A 14,210-nucleotide genomic window follows, 5' to 3' on the forward strand; every position below is an offset into this window, starting at 1 on the left:
GTAGTAAATCGGTGTATAAAATTCATCGATAAATCGATAAAATTATTTTAAATTGTGAAATTACTTTTCAACGCGGTAACAAAATTTTTTTTCTGGATTTATCTTAGATATTGAATGAAACTCACTTTCTTTTTGAATGGTCGTTCTCTATCACTTTTTCTACAATGAAAATGAATCACGTGTTACCTTTTTATTTTCCGAACGCTGAATAATTCTAAAGTTATTCGCTTTATTTTGGCGTGAACAAAGTGAAAAGAAAGGAACTAAAAAGAAGGAAAAAGAAATACGGTGCTTTTCCCTTCCTGTAGAAAACTCGATAGCCAAAATATTGAATTTCTCCGGAAAGAAGAGAGGATGGACATCACCGTTCCCCCCAAAAACGGCAAAGCGAAAAGTCGAGCAACAAAGAGAGTGGCCCTCGCGCCACCTTTTCTTCCTTTCCCTTGGCATTTCTTATAAATGCAGCTCTCCTCCCCTGACCTCGCGTTCCCTGTCGCGAGGGCAAGACTTCTCCCTTCGAATTGCACGAGAAATCCCGCGGCGACGGCTGATTCTAATCGATCTTTTGATTCCTCACCGTTTTAACTCTGCCCTGCGGGCATCCCTTAACGAAGACGTCGTTAACGCCTTTTTCCCTGCTCGGTTTAGCATTTTTTAGAGCAAATCCTGCGCTTTTTTCCCGCTGTTATCGCTGCCGTGCTGGTGGGAATTCCGGCAATTCCAAATAAGAAAAATTCTCTGACTGCGTGAAAGAAGAAGCATTTATTTCAATAATTTGTGTGTTCGCCACTTGGAAAATCTTTAGTTAAATTGTAAAGTGAGGTAATCAATTTTGAAAAGATCAAGAAAAAGAACAGGCCATTTTTCAAAATTAAAAGTTTTTAAAAGAAATATTGAAATTAAAATATTTTAAAATGTGATTTAACACAAAAATTTTAATAAAACAAAAAATTTATGAAAAATGAGGAAAAATTGGGATTGCTTGGTAAGATAAGATGAATTCCGAAAATATATGATTTTAAATGTGAAACGGTTGGTCATCTTATGCAGACATTTTTACGGGATATTGTAACGCGCAAGAGTTATCGGCGCGTTGAGAGTGCAATATTCGATTTCCGGAACGGAATATCTCCGGCGACGATGACGAAAGCCGTCGTCGACGAGGCTGCAAGTAATTTCGAGTGATTTCAATTTCAATTTAACCCCCTCAAGCCGATTTCACCGGTTCTCCATTACTCTATTTCGAGGATCGCCCGACAGAGACGTAATTATCCGATATTGTTGACGGCAACGAAAGTCCTATTACGAATCCTTCCGCGCGCGACTAATTCCATCCACGTTTCGCAAAGTCTGTGAGCTTAATAATCATTCGTAGTTTCGCTACGTATGACACAGAGCGAAATGGTTGCAATTATAGGCACGAGGAATAGCTCACAAAAGCAACTTGTATCCGTTTCTTAAAATCCTAAATTGCTACATTGCTTGTCTTTATACGCTAATTTGTTGCATAAATTACAAAATTGATCTATATTAACTATGAATTCTATCATTATTATAACAATTGTGTTATTATATCGCTTTCTCTTCTCGCTGCTTACGCTTTAATCACGTACAATAATTCAAATAACCGGTCGTACGACGCATTTCCTCGCAATTTATTCAAGATCCTTGACAAATATGGAGCGCAAAAAATTGCGTTTGTGGAGGGGGAGAGAGAGGAGAGAGAAGATTCACGGTGGCGAACGTTCTCGCTGCGCCGGTAAAGCTCCGAAAGAAGGGTGCAGCGCGAGACGGTACGGGGAAACTTTGGGGATGGAGGTGGAGAATCCTCGGGTAAATTTTCGGCGACGGAGGTTCTGGTGGTGGGGGAGAGGGGTTTAGAAGGGGGAAGGGGGGATGAGGAACGACAATAACTTCTCGGCTCGGCGTACAATTTGATTTTATGCAACGCTTGGCACGCCTCTTAGTGCGAGATATCCTTATAACGTTTAACTAGATTGTTATGATTGTTGTCCCCGGCACCGTTTCTCTTCTCTCTCTTTCTCTCCCGCACCGATTCTTCCACCTTCGAGTCTCGGCGTGCACGCGAATACCGAGTAGTATATACGGATACACCGAGGCACGCATAGACAACGCGCTCCTGGCAAACGAAATCCTGTGAACGTGAATCCTCGACACTGAGCCTCCTCCCGCACTCTTCCTCGGCAGTGTACACATCTTCAAGCAACGTGCTCTAATTTACGTTTCGTTTCTACTTCGCGAGAAACTGCTGTACTGCAACTGTTAATGAAATAATGAAAACCTTGTGTGCCGAGGATTAAAAAATAGCTCCTCGTTATCAGTGAAAACTTATCACTTATGAGACGAAAATTGACGAAAACTTTTTAAACGTACGCGTAAAATATGTCAACTCAATCCTCTTATAATTGCACTAATTTTTAGTGATGTAGAAAATTTATAAAGTTCACCGAATTCTCTATAATTAATTTCTAAATCTAAAATAGCATGTGTTATTTTTATCACATTAGTTTTATAAATTTGATTTTTTATCATGTACTCTCTGCTAATTTATAATTTAGTATGACACTTGGTAGTTCATATTCGACGAGAGAATAGAGTCAAGCATATGGTGCAATATACCCGCGAGATATCGTTATCAAAGAAGGCGTTCCGCCTGCAAAGTCGAATTTCGGATCGGAAAGATCTTCTTCGGAGACTTAATCCGCGAGTTCGTACTCATTCCCGCGCGTTTCGACGTGCCCCGCGGTTCTCGTTCTCGAGGCGCGAGTACGAGAGAAGGTGGATTGTCGAATCCGGAGGCAACGTATGATATTCATATTCTCGACGAAGTCTGCCCCGGGGGGGGAGGAAAGGGGGAGGGAGGCGGCTGGCGAAGGACGAAGACGGAAGGGGATAGCGAAGGGTGCAGGGAGAGGGCGAGTGTGGCAGAGGCTGGCTGCTGGTGGTGGTTGGCAGAGCGTCGAAGGCAGTGGTGCAGACCAGTGGCACGATGGAGGCAACCCTGGTATTCTAACCCTGTAGCCAAGGGGGTCGGCGCTTCCACCGCTGCCGCTGGTGCCGGTGCCGGCAATGCTGCTGGTGCTGGTGCACACAGCAGCACAAGCGAAGAATGGTGATAACACGAAGGCGGCGACGGCAGCGGCGGCAGCGGCGGCGGCGGTGGCGGCGGCAACGGCGGCGGTGATGCCGGAGCGTACGAGCGAGGAGAGCGCAGGGGGAATAGAGACGGCGGTTGCAGGAGGGGGAGGGAGGCGGATACCACTCTGGATATTTCTTATCCCAGCGCACGTAACCCTCTAACAAGCTAGCAAAGTTTACCAATAAATTGTATGACGGCGAGCGTTGGCGATGGGGAGGAAGCCACCGGAATATCGTGCCGCCGCGTTGGACGATGATGGTAGTTGGTGGTGGTGTTGGCTCGCTTTTGTGTTGCCCGCCTCCTCCATCCGTTTTTTTCCCTTTATCCCTTATCCGCTTCTTATCCGACTCGTCCAAACGAGTCGTCTCGTTTGAACGAAATATCTTTTTCGAAAATCATGAGCATCGGTGGAGTTGAACTGGCAACCTTATGAGTTTGTACGCCGATCTCGTTGTCGGCGAACTTACTTCGTTAACGTTACATTGATTGTATTCGTCGAAAATGATTTTTGATAGAAACTTGAAAACTTAGACGATAGATCCTTGAAAACAAAGTTTTATCTTTTTTTTCCTTCTTTGTTTATCTTCTTTTATTCCAATGCTTGTTTTCCTTCGGTTCTTGCTTTTATCTCTTATTCAGATTTTACTCCAATTTTCTTGAGTCAGTTTGTAATTTTCTTTTTGGAATAACGTGTAGTTTTCATTGTTTTATCTGGTGCTGTAAAGATCAAAATTTAATAGAAAATATGTGCAAAATTTTGCAATCTAAGTACAATATCTAGTATGAATTTATTCTTTATAATTTGTTATTATTATACAATATTATTTTGATCGTAGCTACTGAAAGTACTTTATGATAAAAATATTAATCGTTTTAGCTTTATTTTGAATATTGGAAACAATGTGAATAGTTTGTTAAGATACAAAATGACAAATCTTAATAAAAGTAAAAGTAATAATTTAAAAACATGCAAATTAAGAGGAAATTAGTCAGCAATGGTGTTGTGGTATTAATCGAAGCTTAAATCTTAGAAAGATTGAAGCTTAATCGTACTTTTGTAAAATTTAAACACTGCAGTTGCGAAATCGAACGTTTCACGGTAACAGCTATTTAATCGTCGTTATATATCGAGAGAAAATACCCTCAAAAGATTCCGCTTGAAACACTCGGAATATTTTCATCGAGACGCTTTTGAGCTTTAATAGAACGCATTTACGGTCGTGCGCCTTCTGTCGCGCAGAACCGGCACAATTTTTCATATATCTCTCTCCCTCGTCCTTTCTTCCCGACGAAACGACAAATGTTGGCGCACACCGCCAATGAGAGAAACAGGACGGGAATAGAAAAGCAGAGAGAAAAGGATAGAGGGGCGGAGAAAGAACGAACGATTATAACTGAATGCCATTTCGGAGACATAATGTGGCGCGCGCGCGTGCGAAGCGAGCGTACTTTATAATAGAGTCACATCACATCGGTTACACAATCACAATACTAATCCGACATAATGGTTACCTATGTTCCTCTCGACGGGGCCAAAAACGCGTGAATATGTGGCCGGTGTTGTGCCTGGGATCTCCGGTTATAATATAACGGTTCTTTCAACAAAAAATTGTAAAATTAGACAAAATTATGAGTCAGTCTTGTCTTCATTAACTGCAATGCAAATTTAAGACCTTACAGAAAAGTTAGGTACATGTAGTGAGATCTCTGACAATATGCTCTACAATTTACTTTATTTAGAAATAAATTTGGAGTAAATTTTTTATTGAGGTATTATAAATATATTCTTAAGTGATCGATAAATTAGTGATAATATGTTTTACAATGATTATATAGTTGCAACAATTCTTAAAATCATGAACCTCCAAATCTTGTAGTCGATTGTATGATTTTATCATACCTCAAACGTGACGATAATGGTGTCCGAGAAAAAGAGAAGAATGAAGGACAGCGCATAGGAAAGCACTTTACATATACAGCGCGTGTCAGAAGTTACATTTTCCCTAAAAGAGAATAAAGATTACAAGATGATAAGATTACTTTGATATCACAGTACTAATAATTACAAAGTTGAATATTAGCAAAAATTAAAGATATGTGACGTATCGAATTTTACGGTATAACTAGATAATAATATTTGATAAGTAACTTTATTCTCCACTATTCTCTCCATTAAATTTTAGATAGCTTTTAATCTCACATTAACAACAATATAATTTGATTGTCACATTTGATTGTCAATTAACAAAAATCAGTAGATATGATAAAAAAATAGTAAAAATTTTCTTTCATTTTTATTACACAAAGTCCAACTCCGAACAATGGAAAATGCGTGACTTCTGATACATCCTGTATATGCATACATCTGAGTTGATCGGAAGCGATCTATTCATCCTGAAATATCTCTTGGCGGAAAGGTCGTGGCGAACACGCTCTGAATGTTGTCCATTCCTTTCCACCATTCTCGTATATTTGCTCTTCTGACCGAGCAACCTCGCTATTCGGATTTACCGAAGTTCTTCTCCGATTGCCAGGACGAAATCACTCGATCGGATAATCTTAATCCACAATTCGCCTCCCTTGCGATATTTATCTTAATCTATTTATGTACACAGAGTATCTTTCTCTCTTTACAAAGTTTATCTCAAATTTGTTCGCGGAAATATGTTCAATTATTCACCACTATCTATTTCTTTTCGCATTAATGCATCATAAGTATTTCTAGTTATGATGCTTTAATATTTCAGCATCAGATTTCTGCAATACATATTAATTATTTGCATTGATTTTCATTAATGTATTGCCGCAAGAATTTTTTTTCCACGCATATTACTTTTGAATGAATTATTTAACAGCATCAATATTCCTAAATTTTTAAATATTCTCGTCTTCTCGTTATATTTTAGTAAACCCGTAAAAATGAGCAATTATCGATGGCGTTTTCGAATCTGAAAAAAGTGCCTTTATGAAGTGTTTGAAGCCCACGCATGCTTTGTTGAACATTACGCAATGGTCAATCGGTAAAGGAATCTGGGACTAATAATGCCACGGTTTGCTTCCGAAAGAGAGAGCGATCAAGCGGGAGAAAGCAGTTGGCAGAAAGAGAGAGAGAGAGAAAGAGAGAAAGTTTCTCTCAGAACTGGACAAGGAGACGCGAGATGACTGGAGAAGGTTTAAGCGTTTCTTCTCCGGGTTTCTCTTCGTGTGCAATCGATTCTTCCGCCATATCGCACGAACCACTTCAGGGGGGCAAGAAGGCACGCGTTAACGCCACCACACCGAGACGACATCCAGTCGGAAAAAAAACTTCGCCCCCTCCCCTCCCCCTAAGCCCTCTCCCCGTCCCGCTTCCTCTCGATACTTCTTTTCTTTTTTTTCTACCCTCCCACCTCCCGTTCGGCCACCCGTGGCTTTGCCACTACAATATTTACGGGCTTGCAAACCGACGAGCGATTTTCACTTAAGCCGATTCGCTTCGCCGACGATTCGAGATATATCCGCTCGTGCACTTTGTTTCGCCCTCGAGTGCCGATGCGATGCAATGCGATGCAATGGGTCGCGACTCACTACAACCGAGCAACCAGGAAGAAAGTTGCATTGTGTATCGACCTGCTACAGGTAGCTTGATAAACGTCTTTCCGCAAAATGCCCACACATGCGTGATATAAAAGCACTTTTCAATGTAAAGCGCGTAAATCTGACCGTATCGCTAACTACAGTGAATGGCAAACTTAAACTGTTATACGCAATAATAAATATTGATCTAACGTTGGTATCATAAAATTTATGACTGTTTTAACTTTTATTTCTATTTTTTTAATTATTATATGCATTTATATTTATCTTTTTTTTCATAAGGCACGATACATTGTGCCTATCGCTCACACTGATAATACAATAATATTGATATTTATTTATATTTTGCTTTTTTATTTATATTATAATATTACACGTTGTAAATTTTTTTAGATAATGGACATAAATATTATTAAGGTCAAAACTTTGCTCGTTAGCAAATTGTCAATGTCATTTACGGAGAGGGGACCGCGTAAAACTTATATTTAGCCCCGGTTTCGTAGGGTTTTCAAAAATGGGCAAAGGGCAGACCTTTAGTGCGCGCTTCAGAGGCAGGCGGGTGCGGCTCGCATTAACGCCAACGAGTCAGAAAACTCCCCTGCGGCTCGCGTCGCTACAATATTTATGGGGTTGCTCGCGCGAGCGAGCGATTCCCGTTCGCGCGAGTTCGCCTCGTTGGGCGCTCAAGGTCCTAACGAGTCTTAACGCGTGTGCGGGATGAGCTCAGGACGAGCGCGAAAAATTAATGAGCGTCGACCAGCAGCGCCGGAGGGCCTGAAATTGTGCATTTTTAAAGAATATCTTACACCGCGAAAAAGAATAACATCTTATTTACGAAATATCTTACTTGAATAATTCTCAAATATCCGTCTTGAATCATTCTGAAAACAGACGTTAAACATCTTTTATTTTTTTTATTCGCATTCGGATGTGCTGTTTGTTAATCTCGACAGATTTAGCTTTCAATATTAGGTATATAAAAATATATACTGAATCTTTGAATTTTTTATTTTAAGAAAACATTACCTGGAAAAACGCAGATATGTATTATAGACCTATTCACCTGAATATTTTAATTATTCTACTTTTGTACTTTATTTTTTATATATAAATCATTTTCGTTGTATTTCTGATATTGTGGAATTTGAAAAAAAAACCTATATCGATTTTACTCGTTGAATTGAACCGATTATCTCGAAATTTTTGCTTCTTGTTTCGCATCGCTCTTGTTTTTATCTCGTTGGTCTCGAATCTTTTTTTTCTCAGTTTAAAAGAGCAGCGCAAAATGAGCGTCGCCGAGGATGGAGAGAAACTCATCCTCCGTTGCTCCTTCTTCATCGACGTCGAAGGATCTTCCTTCCGTTGCGAATCGGCGCCGCTCGTTGAGAAAATCGTGAAAACGGGCGAAGTCTCGCGACTAATCAGCCGACCGTCGGTTTACGCTTTCCCTTCGCTATCGCCGCCTCCGTGTTCATTCTCAGCCGCCGTCTCCTCGGGAACGGCCGGGAGTTTAAAAGGGGACGACCGAGTTTTTCTTTTTTTTTCTTCTCTCTTTCTTTCTGCACCCTCCGTCGTTCGCAATCACGGCGAAGTGTCGCCTCCGACGAAGGATGTAAGTACTGGTCCCGAACGAGTAAGTTCAAAGAGCCGGAACCGGAAACGGTTTTCTCGAATTTTTACCGAATTCACCGCGCCTCGACTTCGGGTTCTCGTAAATCGAATCCTGTCGATGCGCACGAAGACACAGAATCGAGTTGATATAATAACTGGTTCGAGTGCGAAAACTGATAAAATGCGCAATAGCAAAATATCAAAAGTCTGATGTAAACATTAATTATTAATACATGTTGTTATTACTTAAAATAGACATCGAGTCTAAACGAGTTTACTGTAATATATTACTGTTTATGTGTGTAGATTCAGTGCAAAAGATCCGCAAGGAATAAAGTATTAGGTATATTGTTGACAGATGAAATTTTTATTACTAGAATTTGTTTCTTATCATACACTCATAGGTGTTTTAATAATTAGTCGTAATAATGTTGAATCGATACAAATTGATCTTTCTTCCGACAATACAGCCGTTTCACACTAACAATCTAGACTAATGAACCTCAGGCTAGAATTTCGCGCGTTAGAAACGTAATGGTATACGTGAAATATGAGCAGATATGATTTCGCTGGCGATAAAAGGTACCATCGAAATAATATATGCAACGTAAAATCAGCTTCAAAAGTACCTTACATTACTTTCATCTGACCGATGCATATCTTCCGCATAAGTACGCACCGGACTATCTCTGATATTTATGCAAATAAATAATATGCGCATTACCAATAGAAATCGCGCCTCTCGATCGTCTCTCGTTACGGAGGAAGTACGCGGGGATGAGTTCTACCGTCTTCCCGACGGTTCTTCGCGCCAGCTATCCCATCCGTCCGAATAAATAAATAAGCACGAAGTGCAGGTCGGTGCATACATCCGGCGAATGGACGGCGGGGGGAACGGAGGGGCGGAAGAAAGACGGAGGGTGGCGAAAAGTCGTTCGGCGCATAGGGTAAATAAAGTTTTAAATTTCCGCAAGCCCCCCCTGCACTGCTCCTCTCTCTCTTCTTTCCCGGGAGCGCTTCGCCTCGGCCGGCGGCGGCGCCTCCACTATCTGCATAATATATCTCTAATGTGGCGGAGGGAAAAGAGGGTGGCAAAACTTGCCTGCCGCGCTCCTTCGCCCGGTATAATGTAAGGCGAACCTCCGTGGAGGAATGGGGGGTTCTGGTTGGAGGTGGTTTCTGGTGGGATCGCGCGCGCGGGCGAGTCAGACGGCCGCCCCTACGCGCGCGCGGAGGCACGGTGCTTAAATAACGCGAGTTTGGATTTATAGTAATACTTTTATGAAATAATGTTAGTGGCGGATATTAAGGCAGACACTGCTGGGAGCGTCGCTGGCTAAACGCCATCCAGGGGCGTCCTGCTCCTTTTCCTCCTTCCGCTGCTTCCCGCTCGCCGCCGGTCCTCTCAGGACCTCCTCGATTTTCCTTCTGGCGCGCCCGTGGAAAAACTTCCGGCGACGATTTTTCCGCCCGTATCGGCGAGGGTGATATTGATTTCTCGGACACGCATTTGAATAATAGGGAAGAGGCTCCGCAAAATATGTATTGTGAAGTTAATAAAACGTTATTTTATATCAAATTTTCTTTTTCAAATGTACTTTATTTCGAAGTAGCTGGCTTCTTAAATGATTGATGAGAGAAAATTTCAATATTTCACATGTTTCATTTTGAACAGTGGTTTTGAACGTAAAATGTGGCACCAGGTCTTCGGGGTATTTCCGCGAGTCCCGTGGGAAGAACAGAAACAACGGCAGTGGCGGTCTATGCATAACGAAAGAAAGAGAGAGAGAGTCGCGTAAAATTTGCTGGCGAATGCTCTTTAATTAGCATGCCGCACTTGGCGCGACGGCGAAGAAGGCGCCGACATTGGTCGACAAAGAAAGAGTGAGTGAGAATGAGAGAGAGAGAGAGAGAGAGAGAGAGAGAGAAAGAGAGAGCGAAAGAGAGAGCGAAAACAGGCACTTAAATAATTATCGTTTCGTAGCGCGCAGAGCGGCGCGGCGCGAGCGGAGGCCGCATCTGTTTCTGATTATTAATTAATATCAACCAACCCGCGGGGGGAGGGCGAGGCGGAGGCCGCGTTCGCATGAGCGAGCCCGCTGCTCGCTCGCGTACGCAGCCCCGCACACATATTCAAATACATACGGTCGCACATAGCACACAGAAATACACACAGCCACACACGCGTAAGCGCGTGTCGCTCGCAGGGATAAAGAGAGCATACGCGCGGCTAGAAAGCGCGCGCGAGAGAGGGTGCGGTGTATATTCATATGTTGCGCAGAAATGAACAGAACGGGCTCGGCGGGCATTAAAATTAATGAAACGGGCGGAACACGCGCGTTTTAACGAAAATGTATGTGGGCGATCAGGCGGAAGCGCTCACTCTCTCTCTCTTACTCTCGCCGTTTCTCTCTCGGAAACTGGGTGTCGGGGAACGCGCAAACGCCCCTGGGTTGGCGAATATCCACTACGTTATGTCTTTTCCCTACGCAATTCGCCACCCCCGTTTTTTTGCCGTTGTTCCGTACACGTGGATGTACGCGGGCAGTAGATATTCGACTGTCAAAGTCGTCCACCGAAACATCTTTCAGTCGAAAGTCGTTTCGAAATTAGATAGAAATTTATAACCAAGGATTTTATGGAAAAATATTTATATTTAAGAAAATGTGCAAAAACATTGGTTTTTGTGTCAGATTATACTATATCAAAAATTTTACTTACACTATTCTACTTATATAAGCAGAGATTTTGCTATTCATTTATACCTTCGACATGAGATTCACCAAAGCTTTTATGTGGATTACAATATACAATTGTCATGTTTGTGTAAAATCGTTCGGGTTTAAGATAAAAATATTTAAATTATATTTATACATTAATTAATTATTGATTAATATTTAATTTGAAGTCAAAACTATTGTATTTCGTACATGTCTCGATTCAAAAACATTTTGAAAAGAGATTCGAAACCGGCAAATTGATCTCAATTATCTCAATTAAGCATTGAGATAATTCAAAATTAAACTTATTTTTTGCATTACATTTTTTTTGCGAAATTTTCTTACATTTTTTTCGTGTCATTGTGATGAATCTGCGAGACTCTCGCAGCCGACAAAGACATTCGGGATGGACGTTTCTTAATTAAGAAACTTGACTTGACCGTGGATGGAATTGCGGAAGTATCGAAGCAGTGACAACTTGACGTTACCGCACGTCACCGCACGAATATAAATTTCTCCATTATCCGGTGATTAGTTTGTAAGAGGGTGCATAACGCTTTCTGGGTTGGCAAGCAACCCTTCTCAGCTGTTATTCTCGAAATGATAGAAGTTGTTAAATATAGCTTTTCTGAATAGAATCGTATATTTGGATCGTTTAGAAGCGATGTACAAAATATCTCATAATTAATGAGAAAAGTGTTAGAAACTAATTTTTTGACTAATTCGTAAACTTTCTCTTTGCATAAAAATATAAAGAAAAATTATTATTTGTAACGACTTTTCTACTTTTAACACTGTACTAAAATTAATTACTATAGTACTAATTACTTAACTGTAATAAAATTTGAATACAATTTTTAAGTTAACATTAACTTAAGGTTAACTAATAAACAATTATTTAATATGCAAAAAGTTACTTCTATAAATTATCTCAGAAAAATCTCAGAATCGATTTCTTTTCAAATTTTACAAAGTATCGATTTTGAAGATACAGAGTACTCAGGAAATTTTTCTTTGTTCTAAGATGAATCAATTAATTTATACATTTACCTGCGAACGTAATCTATTGTTAAAAAAATCTAAATTTCTTTAAAAAGCGAATACTACAGTAGGCACTCATAATATTAAAGTATCAGTCAAGCATTGTTTATCATGTGAGCAGATCTTTCTGCTTTATCAAATAATGCTGTTCTTCAATATTATGTTACTGCTGCCATCTTTTTAAATCGATAGATATTAAGAAATCATTGGAACATAACCTCGTATTTGGCGTTGTTCTGTTTCGCACGTGTATCACATGATGAATGTACGATAGTAATTGTTAAAATAATTGTAATACAATAATCGTGATTTGTTTTCATAGATAGGTTTTCATAAATAATAACACAAAATGCAGCACGACGACGTGAGTAAAGTTCTAAAATTAAAATTGTTTATGTTAAATAGTTATCATGATTTTAATCTTGATGAGTTTACAGGTTGTGTGGAGTGTTATTAATAAATCATTTTGTTCTTTCAAAGTAAAGTAAGTACGTTTTTAAGCAATAATAAAATATGCAAAGAAATTACAATTTTAATATTATTGTCATAATAATATTGTTTTTTTTGCAGTACAAAAACTCAGAGATTTTGTAGAAATGAGTACAATCTTACAGGTTTATGCAGTAGAGCTGCATGTCCTCTCGCTAATAGTCAATATGCTACAATTAGAGAGGAAAATGGTATTATATATCTTTTTGTGAGAACAGCAGAAAGGTACATTTTATATGGCAAATCTTGTGTGTTCATATAATATTAGTGTCATTATTGATATTATTAGTGTCATTATATGTATTATTTATAATAAAAGTTACAAACTATTAATTATTATTATTTAAAATTTATGAACAGTTTTAATTTAATAAATTTTTTATAGAATACATACACCTAAAAGCAGTTGGGAAAAAGTCAAGTTGTCCAGGAACTTTGAAAAGGCAGTACATCAAATTAATGAAAATCTGCTTTACTGGCCTGGTTTCATAAAGGCAAAATGTAAGCAAAGATTTATTAAGATCACACAATATCTTATTCGCACGAGAAAACTCAAACTAAGACGGCAAAAGAAGATTGTGCCACTTCAGAGAAAGATTGAAAGAAGAGAAACACGCAGAGAAGAAAAGGCCCTGATTGCTGCTAGATTAGAAAGTACAATTGAAAAAAAACTTATGGAGAGATTGAAGGAAGGAATGGTAATGTTATGTTCATCGTAAATTTTACATTTTTATATCTGTTATAAATTTTAATTTGTCAAAAATTAACTAGTTTTCTTGATATTTTAGTACGAAGGTATTTACAATTTCCCACAACAAGTGTTTGAGAAGGCTGTGGAAGCTGTTCAAGTTGATGAGGAAAGTGAAGCAGAAAATGAACAGGAGGAAGAGCAAGAAATAGAGATTGAGAAGGAGGTGGAAATGGAATTAGAAGCGGATGAAAGAGAAATTGAGGAATATGGTCCAAAATATGTTGAAGCTGAAAGCGATGATGATGATTATGAAGATGACGATGACGATGATGATATTGAAGAGCTTTCTATGGTAAGCATTAGAATAATTTTTCAGTAAAATATTATCTTCTTACAAAAACTATTATATAGGATGAAGATAGTGACTCTGGACAGAAGGAAGAAGTTGAGTTATCGGATAACTTTGAATCTGAAGCTAGTGATATAGAGGTAAGAAATCTTTAGCTGAAAATATAGTTTTGTTATATTATATAAGTCTTGATATAAATTGTATCGTATGTCGGTTAGGATTTAATCAAACCATCCACGAGCAAGAAGACAAAAACAGCGAAAGTTGTTAAGAAAAGAAAGGTACAAAGAAAATCACGACCAAGAGTGGAAATCGAGTACGAAATAGAAGAAGAAAGCAGTCGGCAAAGAGAACGAGTGTAGCAAATTTTTATTATATAAATATTATATTTACCCTTCATAATAAAACCAGTTTCACAATCAATTCATAAATTCACATAAAATTCAATATATCTTTATTTAGTATTTTAGTAATAATTACCACTAATTTAATAGTATTTACGTCCTCAATATTTCAGCATGAATCCGTGTAATTTAAATTACATTAAAGACGAAAAGTCAACAATATACTACA

At 39.2% G+C, this 14,210-nt stretch overlaps 2 protein-coding genes across 6 annotated transcripts in view; both read left to right on the plus strand.

The window, feature by feature from the left end:
- sd (TEA domain transcription factor 1 homolog scalloped) overlaps window positions 1-14,210 on the plus strand; it is a 198,314-nt gene that overhangs the window by 25,910 nt on the left and 158,194 nt on the right. The window lies entirely within an intron of this gene.
- On the plus strand, window positions 12,318-14,060 carry Rbm13 (RNA-binding motif protein 13). Its single transcript, XM_012373741.2, has 7 exons — window positions 12,318-12,472; window positions 12,546-12,592; window positions 12,679-12,822; window positions 12,983-13,295; window positions 13,386-13,640; window positions 13,700-13,777; window positions 13,856-14,060. The coding sequence occupies exons 1-7, from the start codon at window positions 12,458-12,460 to the stop codon at window positions 13,997-13,999; spliced, it is 996 nt and encodes a 331-aa protein (XP_012229164.1). The 5' UTR covers window positions 12,318-12,457; the 3' UTR covers window positions 14,000-14,060.

The sequence above is a fragment of the Linepithema humile genome, chromosome 5 (assembly GCF_040581485.1).
Source record: "Linepithema humile isolate Giens D197 chromosome 5, Lhum_UNIL_v1.0, whole genome shotgun sequence".
In the NCBI taxonomy this organism is placed as follows: domain Eukaryota; kingdom Metazoa; phylum Arthropoda; class Insecta; order Hymenoptera; family Formicidae; genus Linepithema; species Linepithema humile.

Coding starts and splice junctions, on each gene's coding strand:
- Rbm13 (XM_012373741.2), top strand. Junction 13,296..13,385: donor AGAGATTGAAGGAAGGAATG/GTAATGTTATGT, acceptor TTGATATTTTAG/TACGAAGGTATTTACAATTT. Junction 13,778..13,855: donor CTGAAGCTAGTGATATAGAG/GTAAGAAATCTT, acceptor TATGTCGGTTAG/GATTTAATCAAACCATCCAC.